Raw genomic sequence first — 21,040 nt, 5'->3', positions numbered from 1 at the left:
GCGTAATATTCCATTGTGTATATGTACCACATCATCTTTATCCAATCATCTACTGATGGACATTTAGGTTGCTTCCATATCTTGGCTATTGTAAATAGTGCAGCGATAAACATAGGGGTGCATCTGTCTTTTTCAAACGGGAGTGCTGCATTCTTAGGGTAAATTCCTAGAAGTGGAATTCCTGGGTCAAATGGTATTTCTATTTTGAGCATTTTGAGGAACATCCATACTGCTTTCCATAATGGTTGAACTAATTTACACTCCCATCCGCAGTGTAGGAGGGTTCCCCTTTCTCTACAACCTCGCCAACATTGGTTGTTGTTTGTCTTTTGGATGGTAGCCATCCTTACTGGTGTGAGATGATATCTCATTGTGGTTTTAATTTGCATTTCTCTGATAACTAGCGATGTGGAGCATCTTTTCATGTGTCTGTTGGCCATCTGAATTTCTTCTTTAGAGAATTGTCTATTCAGCTCCCCTGCCCATTTTTTAATTGGATTATTTGCTTTTTGTTTGTTGAGGTGTGTTAGCTCTTTATATATTTTGGATGTCAACCCTTTATGGGATCTGTCATTTTCGAATATATTCTCCCATACTGTAGGATACCTTTTGGTTCTATTGATGGTGTCCTTTGCTGTACAGAAGCTTTTCAGCTTGATATAGTCCCATTTGTTCATTTTTGCATTTTTTTCCCTAGCCCAGGGAGATAAGTTCAAGAAAAGGTCACTCATGTTTATGTCTAAGAGATTTTTGCCTATGTTTTTTTTAAAGAGTTTTATGGTTTCATGACTTACATTCAAGTCTTAGATCCATTTTGAATTTACTTTTGTGTATGGGGTTAGACAGTGATACAGTTTCATTCTCTTACATGTAGCTGTCCAGTTTTGCCAGCACCATCTGTTGAAGAGACTGTCATTTCCCCATTGTATGTCCATGGCCCCTTTATTGAATATTAGTTGATCATATATGTTTGGGTTAATGTTTGGAGTCTCTATTCTGTTCCAGTGGTCTGTGGCTCTGTTCTTGTGCCAGTACCAAATTGTCTTGATTACTATGGCTTTGTAGTAGAGCTTGAAGTTGGGGAGTGAGATCCCCCCCACTTTATTCTTCCTTCTCAGGATTGCTTTAGCTATTCAGGGTCTTTGGTGTTTCCATATGAATTTTTGAACTATTTGTTCCAGTTCATTGAAGAAAGCTGTTGGTAATTTGATAGGGATTGCATCTAATCTGTATATTGCTTTGGGCAGGATGGCCATTTTGACGATATTAATTCTTCCTAGCCACGAGCATGGGATGAGTTTCCATTTGTTAGTGTCCATTTCAATTTCTCTTAAGAGTGTCTTATAGTTTTCAGGGTATAGGTCCTTCACTTCCTTGGTTAGGTTTATTCCTAAGTATTTTATTCTTTTTGATGCTATTGTGAATGGAATTGTCTTCCTAACTTCTCTTTCTGTTAGTTTATTGTGAGTGTATAGGAAAGCCACAGATTTCTGTGTGTTAATTTTGTATCCTGCAACTTTGCTGAATTCCGATATTACCTCTAGTAGTTTTGGTGTAGAGTCTTTACGGTTTTTTATGTACAATATCATGTCATCTGCAAATAGTGACAGTTTAACTTCTTCTTTACCAATCTGGATTCTTTGTATTTCTTTGTTTTGTCAAATTGCTGTGGCTAGGACCTCCAGTACTATGTTGAATAAATGTGGAGAGAGTGGGCAACCTTGTCTTGTTCCTGATCTTAAAGGAAAGGCTTTCAGCTTCTTGATGTTAAGTTTGATGTTAGCTGTGGGTTTGTCATATACGGCCTATATTATGCTGAGGTATTTGCCCTCTATACCCATTTTGTTGTGAGTTCTTATCATGAATGGATGTTGAATTTTGTCAAATGCTTTTTCAGCATCTATGGAGATGATCATGTGGTTTTTGACTTTCTTTCTTTCTGTTGATGTGGTTGATGATGTTGATGGATTTTCGAATGTTGTACCATCCTTGCATCCCTGGGATGAATCCCACTTGGTCATGGTGTACAATCCTTTAGATGTATTTTTGAATTCGGTTTGCTAAAATTTTGTTGAGTATTTTTGCATCTACGTTCATCAGGGATATTGGTCTGTAGTTTTCTTTTTTGGTGGGGTCTTTGCCTGGTTTTGGTATTAGGGTGATGTTGGCTTCATAGAATGAGTTTGGGAGTATTCCCTCCTCTTCTATTTTTTGGAAAACCTTAAGAAGAATGGGTATTATGTGTTCTCTGTATGTCTGATAAAATTCCGAGGTAAATCCATTTGGCCCAGCGGTTTTGTTCTTAGGTAGTATTTTGATTACCGCTTCAATTTCGTTGCTGGTACTTGGTCTGTTTAGATTTTCTGTTTCTTTCTGTGTCAGTCTTGGAAGGTTTAATTTTTCTAGGAGGTTGTCCATTTCTCTTAGGTTTCCCAGCTTGTTAGCATATAGGTTTTCATAGTACTCTCTAATAATTCTTTGTATTTCTGTGGGGTCCGTTGTGATTTTTCCTTTCTCATTTCTGATTCTGTTGATTTGTGTTGACTCTCTTTTCCTCTTAGTAAGTCTGGCTAGAGGCTTATCTATTTTGTTTATTTTCTCGAAGAACCAGCTCTTGGTTTCTTTGATTTTTTCTATTGTTTTATTCTTCTCAATTTTATTTATTTCTTCTCTGATCTTTATTATGTCCCTCCTTCTGCTGAACTTAGGCCTCATTTGTTCTTCTTTTTCCAATTTCGATAATTGTGACGTTACACTATTCATTTGGGATTGTTCTTCCTTCTTTAAATATGCCTGGATTGCTATATACTTTCCACTTAAGACTGCTTTTGCTGTATCCCACAGTAGTTGGGGCTTTGTGTTGTTGTCGTTTGTTTTCATATATCGCTGGATCTCCATTTTAATTTGGTCATTGATCCACTGATTATTTAGGAGTGTGTTGTTAAGCCTCCATGTGTTTGTGAGCCTTTTTGCTTTCTTTGTACAATTTATTTCTAGTTTTATGCCTTTGTGGTCTGAAAAGTTGGTTGGTAGGATTTCAATCTTTTTGAATTTACTGAGGTTCTTTTTGTGGCCTAGTATGTGGTCTATTCTGGATAACGTTCCGTGTGCACTTGAGAAGAACATGTATCCTGTTGCTTTTGGATGTAGAGTTCTGTAGATGTCTATTAGGTCCATCTGTTCTAGTGTGTTGTTCAGTGCCTCTGTGTCCTTACTTATTTTCTGTCTGGTGGATCTGTCCTTTGGAGTGAGTGGTGTGTTGAAGTCTCCCAGAATGAATGCATTGCATTCTATTTCCTCCTTTAGTTCTGTTAGTATTTGTTTCACATATGTTGGTGCTCCTGTATTGGGTGCATATATATTTATAATGGTTATATCCTCTTGTTGGACTGAGCTCTTTATCATTATGTAATGTCCTTCTTTATCTTTTGTTACTTTCTCTATTTTGAAGTCTGTTTTGTCTGATACTAGTATTTCAACACCTGCTTTTTTCTCTCTGTTGTTTGCATGAACTATCTTTTTCCATCCTTTTGACTTTAAGTCTGCATGTCTTTGGGTTTTAGGTGAGTCTCTTGTAAGCAGCATATGGATAGATCTTGCTTTTTTATCCATTCTATTACTCTGTGTCTTTTGATTGGTGCATTCAGTCCATTTACATTTAGGGTGATTATTGAAAGGTATCTACTTATTGCCATTGCAGACTTTAAGTTTGAGGTTACCAAAGGTTCAGGGTTAGCTTCTTTACTATCTTACTGTCTAACTTAACTCGCTTACTGAGCTATTATAAACACGGTCAGATGATTCTTTATTTCTCTCCCTTCTTATTCCTCTTCCTCCTTTCTTCATATGTTGGGTGTTTTGTTATGTGCTCTTTTTAGGAGTGCTCCCATCTAGAGCAGTCCATGTAAGATGCCCTGTAGAGGTGGTTTGTGGGAGGCAAATTCCCTCAACTTTTGCTTGTCTGGGAATTGTTTAATCCCTCCTTCATATTTAAATGATAATCGTGCTGGATACAGTAGTCTTGGTTCGAGGCCCTTCTTTTTCATTGCATTAAGTATATCATGCCATTCTCTTCTGGCCTGTAGAATTTCTGTTGAGAAGTCTGATGATAGCCTGATGGGTTTTCCTTTGTAGGTGACCTTTTTTTTTTCTCTCTGGCTGCCTTTAATACTTTGTCCTTGTCTTTGATCTTTGCCATTTTAATTATTATGTGTCTTGGTATTGCCCTCCTTGGATCCCTTGTCATGGGAGTTCTGTGTACCTCTGTGGTCTGAGAGGCCATTTCTTCCCCTAGTTTGGGGAAGTTTTCAGCAATTATTTTTTCAAAGACACTTTCTATCCCTTTCTCTCTCTCTTCTTCTTCTGGTACCCCTATACTGCAGATATTGTTCCATTTCGATTGGTCACTCAGCTCTCTTAGAATTCTTTTATTCCTGGAGATCCTTTCATCTCTCTCTGCATCAGCTTCTCTGCGTTCCTGTTCTCTGTTTTCTAGTCCATTAATGGTATCTTGCATCTCGTCCATTCTGTTTTGAAGTCCTTCCAGAGCTTGTTTTATTTCTGTATTCTCCTTCCTTAGTTCTTGCATATTTCTCTGCAAGTCCATCAGCATGGTTATGACTTTTGTTTTGAATTCTTTTTCAGGAAGACTGGTTAAATCTATCTCCCCAGGTTCCTTCTCAGGGGAAGATGTAGCAGATACTGAAGCTGTCTGGGTTAGTCTAGTATGGATCAAATTTTTTTGCCTTTTCATGTTGATATGTGCAGTGGAGTGCTATTGACACAACTATCAGCTTTCCACTTGGCTCCTGGCCTTTCTTTACTGGGACAACTGTGACCCCTAGTGGCTTGTGTTGGGCAATTGTGTGTAGACTGAGTCTTTGTATCTTGCCCGGCTGGTATGGAGGAAGCTCCCTTGCTGAGGGCGTGGCCAGCCTCTGGCTGCTATTCTGCTACAGCAGGGCCCTGGAGGGGTAATGGACGAGGGGCTGTTTGGCTGTTTACTTCCATGAGGGGTCTCAGAGCTGTTGCCCAGGGGGTTAGTGCACCTGGAGTGGCCTGGAATTTCCAGCTGTTGAACTGCGACCTGGGATGTTTCTGTCTAGCTGTAGCATCCCTGTCCCTTTAAGACTTTAAAAAAGCACTCGCTTTTCTTTGTCACAGGGGCTTCGGCTTCAGGACCCACTGAGAGGTCTTGCTGCCCTGTTTCCCGAGTTTCCAGCACCCCACGCATGCACTGTGTCTGCGCTCTGGTGATGATGGCTAGGGCTGGGTGTTTAGCAGTCCTGGGCTCCCTCTCCCTACCTGCTCCGACTTCTCTCCTCCCGCCGGGAGCTGGGGTGAGGGGCGCTCGCGTCCTGCTGGGACAGGGCTTGTATCTTACCCCTTTCACCAGGCGCTGGGCTCTCGCAGGTGTGGATGTAGTGTGGCTGTTGTCCTGTGTCTTCTGGTCTCTCTTTTAGGATTAGTTGTATTTGTTGTATTTTCAAAAACATATATAATTTTGGGAGGAGATTCCCACTGTCCTACTCACACTGCCATCTTGGCTCCGCCTCCGTAAGTATGTTTTAAAACATACCTATTTTAAATAAATGAGTTGATCCCTGTTTAAGCAAGTTATTATTTAATGACTTATGTTCAAGCTGAATCATAATATGTATAAGTACACACATATAACTTCACATCTTAAATTGTGTCCTTTATTTTTAACTAAGTTTCCTATCTTTATATGTAATGATAAAGACATCAATTTAATATAATTGTTTTAAACAGGCATAAAGATTACTATTTAATACATTTTTTTGAGGGCATCTCTCATATTTATTGATCAAATGGTTGTTAAGAACAATAAAATTCTGATTTATTATATTTTTTAAAAGCTTCAGTCACACTACTAAATAGGGTAAAACTGTGAAAATAAAATAAAAACCATAGGCTTCATTATCCAAAGTAAAAGCAAAACTGAGTTGCCTACTTACCATCATTTTCTCTAATTTTTAAAGTAATTTTTTTGGAGACACATTTATATTATTTATCATTATAACTGTAGAAACAGGCCAAAGGAGAGCTTCTTAGAAATATTAATTTTTTCCAGTAATGTTAAGGAAAAGTTTTGAATTGTAAAATCACTTATTTTCATTCAGCATTTATATTAAGGCATGTATGTTCATTTATAATGTAGCAGAAAATAATAGTTTGCTATGCTATGACATTTGTACATGGCATTCCTCATCTATTGGCTTAAATCTATTATCTTATAAAATCAAATGTGAATGACCTTGAAACTGTAAAAATTGTTTTTTAATTGCAGAATGTGTACCTAACAGTACTACTTGGGTGCTTTTTTGCTATATAATACTACTTTTGCTTTTATTTCTTATTAATAGTACTTGAAGGCTTCTTTTGCAGGCTTCAAGCTTCATGAGACATACTTTCCCCTGTATATCCATTTCCTAAAAAACAGAATCATCTGCTTTTTGATAAGGATTATAAATACAAAGCAGTAACATAGATTCTAAGATTGTTAACATGTGAATGCATATATGGGGTTACTAGTTGTATTTACATTGAGGTAAACTGTTAAGAGTTTATTTATTTTAATATACAAAAGCATATGATTCTAAATATACAGAAGTATGCCAAGGTACTCCACCAAATTCTTGCAACACTTCACTATAAATTTTAAGCTGTGATTTATTTATATTCAGGAAAACAAAAAATTATATATTCTATGTAAAAAAGAAGTTCAAATACTACCCTGTAACTATCTGGAATTACTACTGAAAGCCAGTCTTAATTTAAGGATGTTACATTATTGTAAATAAAAAATAAATTAACATATTTTATATTAAATCTTTAAGTCATAATTACTTGATAGAATTTATAATGTAATATACTGAAATAGGCAATTTATCTATGAAGTACTATTTTAAAATGTGCCATTTAGTTATATCACGAAAGCAGGTGGATAAAATCAGCACCAAATAATATCAGAAGCATAAAGTGCTACTGAGTAATTACCCTAGAAATTAATAATTCTTTATCCATAAATTCGCTTGTTTAACATTATTTTCTCTAAGATATTTTACTGATTATGTAAATGTAATATATTAATGTGAAGCTTGATGACTGAAGCTAAAAGTGCAAACTACACTTTCATAACCAAATTACCTACCTTCCATGATTTACTGTCTTATTTCAAGTAAAAGTTTAGATTATTTCCTACTACTAACAGCTGACACTGTTTCCATTTTAGTCTTATCCTCAAATTAAGGTAACTCAGGGGATTAAACTGATAAATACTGGAAGTAAGTTTTAAAAGTCATGTTCAAGATAAACAAAAGTATAAACACTAAAAACCAAAAGAAAACAAAAGTACAATCAGAAATGCAAAGCTGACCTATCTTTATTCTTTTCTTTTTAAACCTAGGCTACTCAAGAACTGTCAACAAATTATTCCATTCTATTGATGACATTTTTCTCTAGGGAAGTTAATTTCAAAAGTTTAACCCTGGAGCAAGTCATGCCTTCTCCTATCCTTTGTAAGTGTCCAGAGAATTGATTATAACTGCAAGAAGGTGTTTCCTTCTATCCAGAGTATCTCACCCTGCACAATCTTATACTCTCTCACTCCCAAAACAGCTTCGATTCAGCAATTCAAACTGCTTCAGCTGCTATTAAAGGAAGAACCACAGAAAAAGGATCAGCAGTTAAAACGAAATAAAAAAGGTAGGTGGGGGTGGGGGTGGGAATACAGATCACGGATGTAGTAGCACACAAAATTCAAGAGTAAAGCAGACCTGAAAAAGACATCAGAGTGACTCAAAAAGAACAACATGACAGAAATTAAACAAGATTTTTATGATTGCCTTCTATGAATTTAAACTCACCTCAACCTCCATTGAAATTCTGATCATACACAAACCTCAAAGCTTTTGACATACTTTCAAAATCCACATCCTCTCTGAGTCTCTAGAGTCATTTTTTAGGTAGCCAAGAGGGGGGGAAAAAAAGAACAATTCAAATACACATGTAATTGAAAAATCGAAAGAACGTATTATAACAAATAATTTTCCATGTAAAAATGGTATGTTTCAAAATCCAGTATTTTTCTCTTTCACTTGGTAAAAATGCCTAGTACTTTACAAGTTATTTGAAGTCAGGTATAAACATAGGTAGAAGATTAGATACTAGGCATAAGAGGCCTTGTAATATTTTCCTTGGGCTAATGTCAGAATATCGGGGTAGTCTGTGCTGTTATAGCTAGTTCTCCACTTAACTACAGAACAAACTATAGTATATGCTTAATTAGTTAATTAGTTCAGTACTAGAGAATAATCTAGATGCAAAAAGCTATCACAGAATGGCTTATTCACATTCATTACAGAAACTGTGACCAAAATTCCAGAAGGTAATTAGATTTTCAAAACTGAATGGAGTTTTTTCCCTCAATTCAGTCATGACAGGGCTAGAAGGTAATGATATATCTGCCATGATGCAACAAGCAGACCTGTCTTCTGTCAAGAATTGAAATCATAAAGGAGTAAGCTGTCGCTAACAACCTCTCTCCAAACACTAGAGCTGTCATTTCATTGTTTTCTTTTGCTGGCATGGGGGCTGATGTGGCCTCATATACCTTGTCAGTTCAGTAAATTAAAGCTAAGCTTTTAACCTTTTCTGGAATTCTCGATTTGAATAATCTTTTATGAAGTCTATAATGTAACAGCTTATATTTTCTTTGATAAATATATAGTTTCTCCCAAAGTTTACTTTTAAAATTTGGAATTAGTGTTCTTAGTTTCAATTTATCATTTAGCAGCCCGTATTTCAAATAGGAAAAAAAAATCAGCATTTGTTTTTAAAGAGTTTGAAATGTAAATTTTCGTGGTCTGAATGCAGCCAGTTTTTAAGGGAAAAAATCAATATTTGAAGACATTTCCTGCAGTTTTATAATCAATATTTAAAACCTTTTAGAAATGGTTAAGTGAATACAATATTACTACAGAATATTTTGTGAATATTTTCTTTAAAATTTTTAATTAAAAAAGTATCTTTTTAAATTATAGAAGTAATACCTGCTCCAATAAAAAAGAAAGAAAAGAAAAACTGAAAATTAAAAGTAGAAGAAACCTCATAGTTTCTAGTATAAACCTCCAGTAATGTAAATGAATATCCATGTACACATGTATAGGTGAATGTGTATACATATATTAGCACACTTTTTAACAAAGGACCTCATCCTGTGTCTCCATCTGATAACTCTTAGACATCACCATGTATGAACTAATACACTCACAGCGCATTCTTAGTAACTACACAGTCTTTCATGATATGAATATACCATCATTAAATCAAAGTACCCTGCTAGTAAATATTTAGGAGGTTAGAAGTTCTTGTGTTATTACAAAGTGCTGTAATGAGAATATTTGTACATATACTTTGTGTATTGCTCTAGTATAAATTCTTACAAATGGAATTTAGGGTCAAAGTTTAATATCCATACTTAATTTTGGAGGATATAACTAAATTGCCATCTAGAAAGACTGTTTCAATTTATATTCCCACCAATCTCTAAATTTGGTATTATCATACAAATCTGTCAATTACATCAACATGGTAATCTTTTTTTTTTTTTTTTAGGAGAGCAAGGTACAGGCTTTTATTTAGAGATAAAATGAGAGGACAGAGCTCCTGGCTCACGCCAGGACGGGACAAGAAAGTCCCATCAACATGTTAATCTTACATGTTGAAAATGGTGCCTGTTTTAATAAGCATTTAATTTCACTAACACTTTGAATGACTATAAAAAAAGAGTTTCAAAGCTTATGCCATCTGAACAAAAATAAACTTAAAACTCCAAGCAATTTTTATATTTTTGAGGTTTCTGAGCCTTTAATGTGCATGCATCTTCTGCCAAATCATATTCTGCTTGTACTATATTAATTTCTTATAAGCTGCCAGATGTCATTGCTACTATTAAAAATAAAAGCTATGCCCTGTACTAATGCGGTACTTCTTGCTTACTGTCTACTAACCATTGACACGACAAGAACCCTCTTAAGATTTCTGCATTGCCAACTTTGTCAAATACTTATGTGGAAATAGCAAGATCTTGGAGTACTTCGTTGGAAGAATAGGAAATGAAGGCAGTATTTAAGAAGGTTTTACAAAGAATTTATTATTTAAATTACTGAAAAAAATCATACCATATTTTAGATAACCATCTATAATGGCTCTATGTGCACTTGTGGGGAAAAAATTCCTAATACTGTAATTAATCAGCTTTAAAAATATGCGTGTCAAAAAAAGGGGAACAAACTCAAAATGGATTAAGAAATCAAAAAGTCAAGAGAAGGCTTATTAAAAGGAGAGCAAATGATTTAAAAACTCAAAAGCTATAAATCAACTTATGAAGTATGAAATTCACATCAGTCAAGCAGCAGTTTATGTATTCTTTGATTTAGTCCCCTTATAATCATAATGATGTCTAAAAGAAATCCTAAAACATTCTGGCATTATGAATATTGCTACATAAGGGCCTATCTCCTGAGGTTTACAAGCATTTTGTAATAGAGAACATTACTGTAGAGAAAATGGAAATTCCATGGCCAGGTTCTCACCTGACCCTGGTCAGCTTGCCCACTGGGCATGTGCAATACTCACAGGCACAGGATTATACACGCGTGGGCAGTGAGTTATCACTGACTCATATAAAGAGCTCTGCCCAGGGAGGGCCTGCAAGGTGGCGGAGTGGCCCAGAGGCAGAGACCGACTTGCCCATGAAGACTTGCCCTGAGGCGGATGGGATTCTAGCACTTGACTTGCCACCATGAGAATAAAGCTAGGTATAAACCCTTTCACCCCAAGAATGTTCCGTTGTCATTTTTTGGTCTCATAGAACCCACAGTGAACTTGCCTGGGGCTGAAACCTTCACATGAGACAATTACTTTAAACATTATTTGTTTAAAAAAGATACAGGTTGTAAAATGATTACACCTGTCATTAGAACAACCAGATTAAAAAATACATAATTAAAATGCTTTATTGAATTATTCTGATTATCTCTATTCCTTCCACACATCTCATTAAAGCATTAGTAAAAAAAAAAAAAGATGAGTGCTATTAATCCATTAGGACAAAACAAATTGGAAGTGAGAGAATAGAGGATGTTAGAGATGTCAATAAATTTTTAGAAGACTGTAAGCTGATGGAACTGGCCTGCTATTAAAGAGGAAGTTCAAACTTAAGTACCTTGGAGGGAAAAAGTACCTAGAAGCAAGCCAACTCACCCACAGAACTTCAGAAAATCGAAGAAATTGGTGTGTCAGTTACCTTGAAAAGTAGAGATAGGCCTTGAGTCTAAAACTTTTACTTTTCTACTTTTACATAGTTTAAACTTTTACTTTTCTACTGATTTTTTTAAAATTAAGGTATCATTGATATACACCCTTATGAAGGTTTCACAAGAAAAACAATGTGGTTACTATATTCACCCTTATTACCGAGTCCTGCACCCATACCCCATTGCAGTCATCCTTTTCTACTGATTTTATTATAAAACATTTTCTAGAACTTTTCATTCTCTGGCACAGTAAATATAACTGCCACCAAGTTCTACCTTATCTATTATTCCTAGAGCCTAAAAAGTATAAATAAACCCTCAACCAAAGATTATGACGTTCACCACTGGTTTTAGCATGGTGCCCAGATTAGCAGCATAAGCACCACCTGGGATATTCTCAGAAATGTTCATCCTCAGGCTCCAACCCGACCTTCTGAATCAAAATGTGGGAATGGGACAGGGCCATCCATGTTTCAGCATGTCCTCCAGGTGATTCTGATGCATGGAGAATTTGACCAATGGCTCTCAAACTGCTCTTCATAAACTTTTTGACAGTACGTCTCAACCACTCAAAACCTGGACAGGGAAAGATCAGTGAGGTGCTGAGGGTACAAAATTTAAGGAGGCGCTCACTCTGAGTTTCCAGTACTTATACTTTGTTCTACACCTACAATTAGTAATTAAATAAGTGTCACCTTCTTTCTTTGCCCCCTTTATAGAGACTACCTGAAATGCCTAAAAAGATGCATATAAGAAAAGATTAAGAAACAAGTATGAGCAACTCCCAAAGTGCACAGACACTGAATAATTAGTACTTGGCTATACTGATATACTATTTTTAACTCCAAACAACATATTATGCAATGAAGATTGTTAAACACTTAGATATATTAGTTATGGCACCCTCAGAAGCACTGTGGGGATTAATCTGATATGTACTATTTCTCCAACATGAAATCTCAGCACATTTTTGATACTGAAGTTCTGAAGTATCTAAAATGCAAGGACTGGAATATCTGCAATTTTCAAACTTTGATCTATGGAGTGTCTGAGTTCAGGGAAGAAACCTCAGGGCTTGTTGTGGAGGTGGTTCTAATCCTCACCCCAGCCTCAACCAAAATGGTTCCATAGACATAAACATATTTCTTTTTTTTACAAAACAGTCCACTTAGCATTTTCTACAAGGTATCCTTCTTACACAGGAGAATCCTCCTAGTCTGAGTTAAAAGGAATCATAGATTGGATGGGGCAAAACGACAACTTTGCAGAATCATAAACTTGTTCTAAATTTTGTGAAAATGATTAAATATATTAGCATGCAAAAAACCTGGCACACTTAATAAGTAGGCACTTAATAAATAGCAACTCCAATTATTACATCAAAAAAAAAAAACAGTCCACTTAGAGGCAGAGTTCTACCACTGGAAAAAGGTATTAGCCTTACAAGGATATGAATCCAAATTTAGGACCTTTAATCTTATCCTAAAAACCTGCAAAGAATATAGCAGAAATAAAGGTAATAACACTGAGGAGAGATTATATAGTCTGTCCCGAAAAATACCAGAATTCAGTGTGATATGAAAATTGACAGTTCATGAAAAACAGTGGAGTGGCTCCCAGCCTTTTGTAAACTGTGGAAACCTGTCTTTAAATGCAATTTTAGAAAAAAAGTCCCCCAAATAAAAACAAATAGAGCTCATGTGGTTAAAAGTAAGGATGAGACAGCTTCTTTATTAGTCTTCCTTTGCCAGCTTCCTGAAACCATTCTTTTCCCCATCTGGATCCCCATCACATGCAAACCCAGAGAAGCCCCTGAAGAAGTACTAGAGAAACATGATGAAAGGTAAAGCAAAAATAAGAATATCACTTTACCTGAATTAAAATGAGATGTCCATTTTATAATGTTCACCATGTAAAAAGCTATAATTAAGTTCATATTAAATTTTTATAAAACAAACAGAATAAAGTATATAAAATATTCAAAGTACACAATGTACTAAATACTAAATACACTAAATACAAAGGCATACTTGGAAATCAACTGCTTTTTTCAAGGAATCATGACTTGCTATCATTGAGAAAAGGAGAAAAAAGCCAAGGTAATCCTCAAAACACTATTCCTACTTATAAAAACATAATGACTGACTGTTCCAATGTTACTGACAAACTTTTTCCTTCCTGTTTGGACTATCAACAGTTGTTCAAAGACGTCTGACATGGCCATATACTCTTTCACCAAAAAAAATCTTATACAACAACTATTCTAGAATGGGAAAGGCTTAGTTGATGTAGTAACAAGGGTAATATAATTACATAAAATATTTCACCAAGCATTCATATGTACAAACATCTGATTTTCTTTACTAAATTATATTTTCAAATAATCACCAAATTATGATCACATTTCACATATAATATTCTTAAAATACACTGAATCTGTTCTAACCATAAATGAATGTCAGAAAGTTCATTTACTTATTCATAACTTGAAATATGAAAGTTTAATTAATATACTTCATGTGATTACTTCAATCTAAACTTTAATTACTAAATTCTACTAAAAATGCACTATTGAAATTTACAACCAATCAAAAATAATGCCTTTGTGTTGTTTATCCATGAAGGTTGAAATAAAAAATGTATGATTAACTAAGGAATTCTTGCAGTATTTAAGGACCTCAAAATCTATTAAGAAAAATATTCCCTAGGAGCTGTGCTGGACCTTAACATTGTCATTTCAGAGTTAACAGAGTAGGCAATTTATTATCTCTCATTTCCTTTTCAATTTTAATTGTAAAAATGTAATAATATAGCTTTTATAAAGCATACACATGTTAATATAATTCTGAATAACTACGTTCTTTTATATTAAACATTTTAAGCAAGATGCCACTTTATTTTTGTTGCAAGAAAATCTTCACTCATGTGAAAAAAAACGCGTATTTTGCCAAATTTGGCTATTTGCTGTAAAATTTAAGAATGAAACAGTAAAACAAAAGTAAATTAAGCATTAAGAAAAAGTAGTAACCCTAGGTCAAAAAAACCCATTTTCACTATCATAGGGAAGAAATGTTGAAAAAAACATAAAATTACCAATTTTTAAAAAGTCTGAATCTAAATAAGAAAAAAGAAATTCAGTATGTATTGTAATTACCATTTTCAGTGTCTATGTCTTATGCATAAAGCATTTTATTTATGAGTTTTATAAAGTTTTTTTATAGACATGACCAAAAAACCCCAGTGAATTACTCTGTCTCCTCTTTGAAACAATAAGAGATTAATTTAAAGTAGTAGAGTTCTTTTAGTTTCTAACTTCACTAGTGTAAGCAAGCAAATATTTATGGAAGTGTCATTTTCTTCAGAAGTATTTTTTGTAATATTGATACATACTTGACAATTTAAGTGGTATATCATGTAATAACACAATTTTAGAATCAAAAATATTCATTTCAAAGACATCTAAATCTTTGTGCACTTAGGATCCCATTTTGTTTCTCACTCTAAATGCAAAATAATGCAGAATAATCTTCATTACTAATAAAAAATAATTTAAAGATAAGATTGTGTTTAGGATATACTTTTGAAGAGAAATGATAAAATAACACATAATAAAACAGAGCTATAAAATGCCAAAAAAATATAAAGGAAATTGCACTTACATCCATAGCTCTCTTAATAAAAGGTATCTGTGTGCCACTGTCCAGATCTTCATTTATAATAAGCCTTCTAGCCCACTGACCTGCCCTGACGACACCACTACCATGAATTAAAACCATCAGTTTCTGTGGATTTGTCAAAGCATCCGCACTCATAAAGATAAAACTCTTTGGTTCACTCTCAGTGGCATCTACCTGTAATTAAAAAAAAATTAAATAATAAGTAACTGTTTTCTGAATGGGCATAGATATAAGAAAACAACTAATGATTACTGTAAATTAAGCATGTCTATTATAAAATTATAGAAGTAAAAAAACTTTAAAATAAATTTAAAATATTCATTAGAGATTAACAATTATACATACGGTAGATGAGCAAAAAAGACACAATAGTAATTTAAATATAAAAATGTGTAAAAGAATATTGGAAATATATGTCTCCCTACATTACTGCATATTTAGTATTTTATCATCATTATAGATAAAAATAATTTTTGAGTGCTTCCTATGGTATAGATACTAAGCTAAATGTCTTAAAAACATTATCTCAATCCCACTCTCACTGAAATGGTACTATTTTTATACTCACTTATAGATGAAGAAATTGAGGCCTATAAAGTTTAAAAAACTTGCTCATGGTCACACAGCTATTAAATCTATAATTCTATTAGAGAAGTATACTGTACCAACAACAGAAAATGGAAAACTCAAGTGGAGGATACACCCATTGGAAAATCATACAGTAGCCAGGAATTCTACTAACTTTTAAAAGGTGTGAGAGGGAACTATTTAAAAAATTCATTCACCTATTATTTTATATAAATGGACTATGAAATTTTCATTCCCAGGGAACATAGGATTATATAACAATCATTTTATGAAGGAATATTATTTGTGTACTCTGATAAACTTATTTTATGCACTAGTTGTTTATGGGATGAAAGTGAATATTTTTATTCATTTGGATTGTATTTGATGCTTAGGTTTAAATTAGATGATACATAACTTAGATATGAAAGATTCAAAAGACATTTAGGGAGAGATAACTTCCGAAGATTTTTCATATATAAGCAATGGCACACACTGAGTGGTATTCCACATAAGCAGTGGACAGTAACTGGGAATGAAAGCATTTGTGCAGACAGGTCAGAACCAGAAGCTAAAGTCTTGATGGCTGGTGATATACACATCCTCAAATAGAGAAGCTTAATCCACATGTAGTGTAATGCAATAGATCATCACTTTGTCAACAGTATATATTTATACAGTTATCAAAATACAAAATGGACAAAAACTCTAGATATCAAAAAATACCCTGGATTCTAGAAGTTCCAGTCACTATTCTTGGAAGAGACAAAAATTACAATTTCTTTTTAAAACAATCAGGTAGGTATCAATAATAGATGCTTAGCTATTTGTATAAATAGCACAAAGGGCAATTCTTTCACCAAAGACAGCATGACCACAGGGCTTAAGAAAAAATACACTCTTCTCTATGAAGCCTTCTCTGACTACCTCCCTTTAAAAACCTTCCCTCAAATTCCCATCCTTTTCTCTGTGTTACCTTCCTTCATGGCATATACCATAATCTAATATTATATGCTTTACTTTATATATTTGTTTCTGTATCTGTTTATTAACAGATACAGATCTGCTCCCTCCACCAGCATGTAAGTCCAGGAATGTGCAGACTTTTCTGTTTATGTCCAGCTTCATACCCAGTGTCTAAAAGAGAGGCTGTTACATTCTAGGCACTCAGTAAATAAACAAATGAAGGAACTTTTGAAATATGGAATCATATCAAACATCACCAGTGACTTCCTTTAGATAAAAGGCATTTAACTAAATAATGCATCCTCTTAATGCATGTATTGCAGATTAAACTAACCTATGATCATAAGGAATTTTGAAAGAGCAATACATGCCAAGAATTAAAATGATAGAACTGCAGAGTATTAATAATTAAGTATGCTGTAAGAGACATATGAAGTGTAACATGACCAAATTAGCTTCACTTGCATGTGATGTCCAGAGTAAGCAAATCATGATGACATAAGTTGGGTATGCCTGAAGTCACAGAAGAACAGAAGTGGATAAGAGACAAGGGAAAACCAAATCTTAGAAGAAAAACCCTTTTACCTAGGAACATTATATGAAAAGACAGGAATCACTCAGTTAAAAAAGGTTTAAAAAAAAAAGAAAAATGTGGTAAGTACAGCAGAAAAATTAAAAAGCCAACCTGTTCGTGTATAATAAAAAAGAAGCCACACAGGTTTCCATTCATTTACCAAAGAATATGTGTAAATCCACACAAATAAAAGTTCCTCTTAAACTCAGTGGGGCCTTAACAGATCCTGGAATGGCTTGGAAATAGACATCTGTTTATTGTAATGAAAAAACCTGTATCTATAGACTTTCCAGTATATGCTGATCATTATTTCTTTTTCCTATTTGACTAATCTTCCTGTTACCAAGGAACTGAGTCAATTTTTTAAGCAATGGAATGTTGGCACTGTAAATTCCACAGTAATCACTTTAAAACTGGAGGAGTACTTATTTTCAGAAGATGAAAATGTGTTTCTTTTTGTTATAATGCTGTTCAAGAATATTAATGGGCTACAAATTGAGGAAGCCATGAATAAATTCATAGATGTTTTACTTGAACATCCAGAAAAGTTGACTTTAAAAATATGAGAACATCAGAATATTCAAGGGAAAAAAATTAAACAATGTAATGGTATTCATGATTAGAGAGTCAGAGTAGAATTTAAGATGGTCATTGGCTAATATGTATCTCAATTTAACAGAGAATTCTGACTCTGCAGTTAGTATCTATAACTTACTCTGTATGAAGATAGTGCTAATAGTAAAATATCTATATGAATAAAATTAATTTTCCTTTATTAACTTATGTTTGGAAATAGCTCTTCTTTTTAAACACTTACCTTCAAACAGTGGTTTATTTATTAAGTTGAGCTTTCATGAAGGACTACATATATAGGTCATTCCAGTGCATCCCCTCACTTTACTGACATCAACTCAAAGAATAATTGGTCAGTGAAACCAACAATTTTTAGCAGTTAATTCACTTTGGGATGCTCATTCCCCCTACTAATTGTGATGTTCATTTAAACATGACTGAATAAACTGAATAAAAATTTATAGTCATGTTATTAAACTAATTCACATACCCAATATTCTATACAAGTGTGAGACACTATAACTGAAAATATTTTGCACTTATATTTGTGAGGTGGGAAGCAAACATGAGACATGACCATGATCTTTACTACCAAATCATAGGTTTCCAAAGTGCTATTATTTTAATGAAAAAAGAAAACAAAACAAATTTTTTCTTGTTAAATGGTTCAATTATAGAACTAAAACTCAGTTCATCATCAGGAAAAATATATATGGTGGTATTCCTTTAGTAAAAAGAATGACATTGTACATAACAATCTCACTGCTAGCTTTGGGATTTAAAAGAACTAAGGAGAAAATTAACGGTTGTGGGAGAAAAGTTTTATAACTATATAGAACATGTGATAATAATTTAAGGAAAATAATAATTTCCTAAAACAAAATGATTTTTGGGGCTTCTTTTCAATAAAATCTGGGGATCTTTACTAACCAAAAATGGGAATGATACAGGTATCATATAAAGTGTTCTCCATGATTATTAGCTTTATACTCTAAATTTAAATAAAAGGAAAATAATCAGATCTACAAAAAAGTCCTCCTAAACCTAATAATATCAGGCTTTCTATAAAGAAAATTAATGAAACCTTATCATATAACATGCTCTATACAGCCAGGCTTGTTCTGGAAATTTAGGGGATTGAATTGAGTTTAAAGGTTCCATGGAACAACAAGAGTTAAAGCACTCCATATTAATAGTGTTGCAACAATGAATTAACCTAAGGGCCTCTAAAAAATTATTCTTCAGAAACTTCTCAAAGAAATAAAATTAACAAGAAAAGAAGATTGGACAAGTGACAGAATTCTTGTCTTTCCAAAAGACTAAATTCAATATACAGCTGACCCCTGAACAACAGAGATTAGGGATGCCAACCCTTGTTGAAAACCTGCATGTAATTTTTGACACCACCCAAAATACTAATTGCCTATTGTTGACAAAGAAGCTTTACTGATAACATAGGCAGTGAATTAACATATATATTGTTATATGTATTATATACTGTATTCTTAAAAATAAAATAAGCGAGGGGAGAGGGGAAAAAGATAGCAAAAGAAGTGAGGCAGAAAACTCCTCCCAAAACCACATATAACCTGAAAATACAGCAAATACAACTAATCCTGAAAGAGTAACCGGAAGAATGCAAAACAGACAGCCTACATCTGTGGAAAAAAGAGGATCTCACAGAAAAGGGTAAAGTAGCAAAGCCACAATCCAGCAGGACCTGAACCCTCCACAGCCCACACCAGCTGACAGGAAGGAGGAAGAAAAACAGAGTGGGGAGGGAGTAGAAGCCCAGGTCTGCTAAACACCCACCTCTGAAGATTTGCTCTAGGAGCATGAATCCACATTACATGGTACTCTGGACATCAGTGGGGTTAGAAAGCAAAGATAGGCAAAATACTTGGATAAACAAATTCCAGCTTATTGTGGAGAACAGGTCCTCACAATAGGTCACTCTGGGACAAAAGAAAGGCAGACACATTGAAAGACTTCCCAAAAGTGAGAGGGCTGCTAAAGGGGCAAGGATTACACAGAACTTGCTGCTCAGGAGAAAGGGCAGGTGACAAAATAGTCTGGGCTCACTCAGCCCAGCATGTTGGGAACTTTCAGGAGCTTCAGGCACTCCATCCCCTTGATTGGCAATGCGGCACCCAGGTCCCCACTGCAACATACAGCCTGCTGCTCCTTCTTCCTGGCAGGCACCGCAATGCACACCTGCTCTTCCACCATCATGCCAGGCCAGCTGGTGGGTGGCCCTGCCTACAGAACATACAGGGATGTAATGCAGAGATGCCTTCCTGTGTGCTCAATCCACTGAACCTAGCAGTGGAGGCAGGCGCTGCAGCTAGGAAGCAGGAAAGAGCTCTTTTCTCCTGGGAGGTGCCAGGCACTGCACGCCTGCAACCCCCACCATTGCTCCAGGGGCTGGGCAGCTCCAGAGCATAGAGCTACTGGGCGTTAGAGGGTACCGCCTACACAGTTATTATTCCGTAGTAATCATTAGAAAAATGAAACAGCAAAAGAATCCTGTACAAATGGAAGAAAGTAACAAGAGACAGAGAAGGACATTACATAATGATAAAGGATTAAGTCCAACAAGAGGATAGAACCATTATAAATATCGATGTACTCAATATAGAAGCACCTAAATATGTGAAACAAATAGTCACTGACTTAAAAGAGAGAAACAGAATGAAATCCATTCATTTTAGGAGACTTCAACACATGACTCACACTGAAGGACAAGATAAACCAGACAGAAAAGAAGTAAGGAGACAGAGGCACTGAAAAACACATTAGAACACATGGGCCTAAGAAACATCTACAGAAAACTCTACCCAAAAGCAGCAGGATACATATTCTTCTGAAGTGCACATGGAACATTTTTCCAGAATAGATCACATACTAGGCCACAAAAAGAGCCTCAGCAAATTCAGAAGGATTGAAATTGTACCAACAAGCTTCTCAGACTACAAAGGTATGAAACTAGAAGTCAATTATGCAAAGAAAACAAGAAAGCCCACAAACACATTGAGGCTTAACAACATGCTCCTAAATAATCAATGGATCAATGACCAAATGAAACAGAGATCAAGCAATATAAGGAGACAAATGAAAACAAAAATTCAACACTGCAAAACCTGTAGGAAACAGCAAATACAGTTCTAAAAGGAAAGTATATGGCAATATAGGCTTACCTAAAGAAAGAAGAACATTCACATGTGAACAGTCTAAACTCACAATTAATGAAACTAGAAAAAGGACAAATGAGGCCCAAAGTCAGTAAGAGAGACATAATAAAGATCAGAGCAGAAATAAATAAAATAGAGAAGAATAAAACA

General features: G+C 34.7%; 1 protein-coding gene across 21 annotated transcripts in view; it reads right to left on the bottom strand.

Moving 5' to 3' along the window:
• ARB2A (ARB2 cotranscriptional regulator A) overlaps window positions 1–21,040 on the bottom strand; it is a 465,105-nt gene that overhangs the window by 282,488 nt on the left and 161,577 nt on the right. For all 21 annotated transcript variants that reach the window (XM_073234034.1, XM_073234024.1, XM_073233975.1 and 18 more), the window contains one exon: window positions 15,002–15,193. In XM_073234034.1, the coding sequence (XP_073090135.1) occupies window positions 15,002–15,193 (192 nt within the window). The remainder of the gene's footprint in view (window positions 1–15,001; window positions 15,194–21,040) is intronic.

Source organism: Manis javanica, chromosome 1, assembly GCF_040802235.1.
Source record: "Manis javanica isolate MJ-LG chromosome 1, MJ_LKY, whole genome shotgun sequence".
NCBI classification, from domain to species: Eukaryota; Metazoa; Chordata; class Mammalia; order Pholidota; family Manidae; genus Manis; species Manis javanica.
The sequence above is the reverse complement of the archived record's forward strand: the minus strand, read 5'-3'. Positions and strand labels throughout refer to the sequence as shown.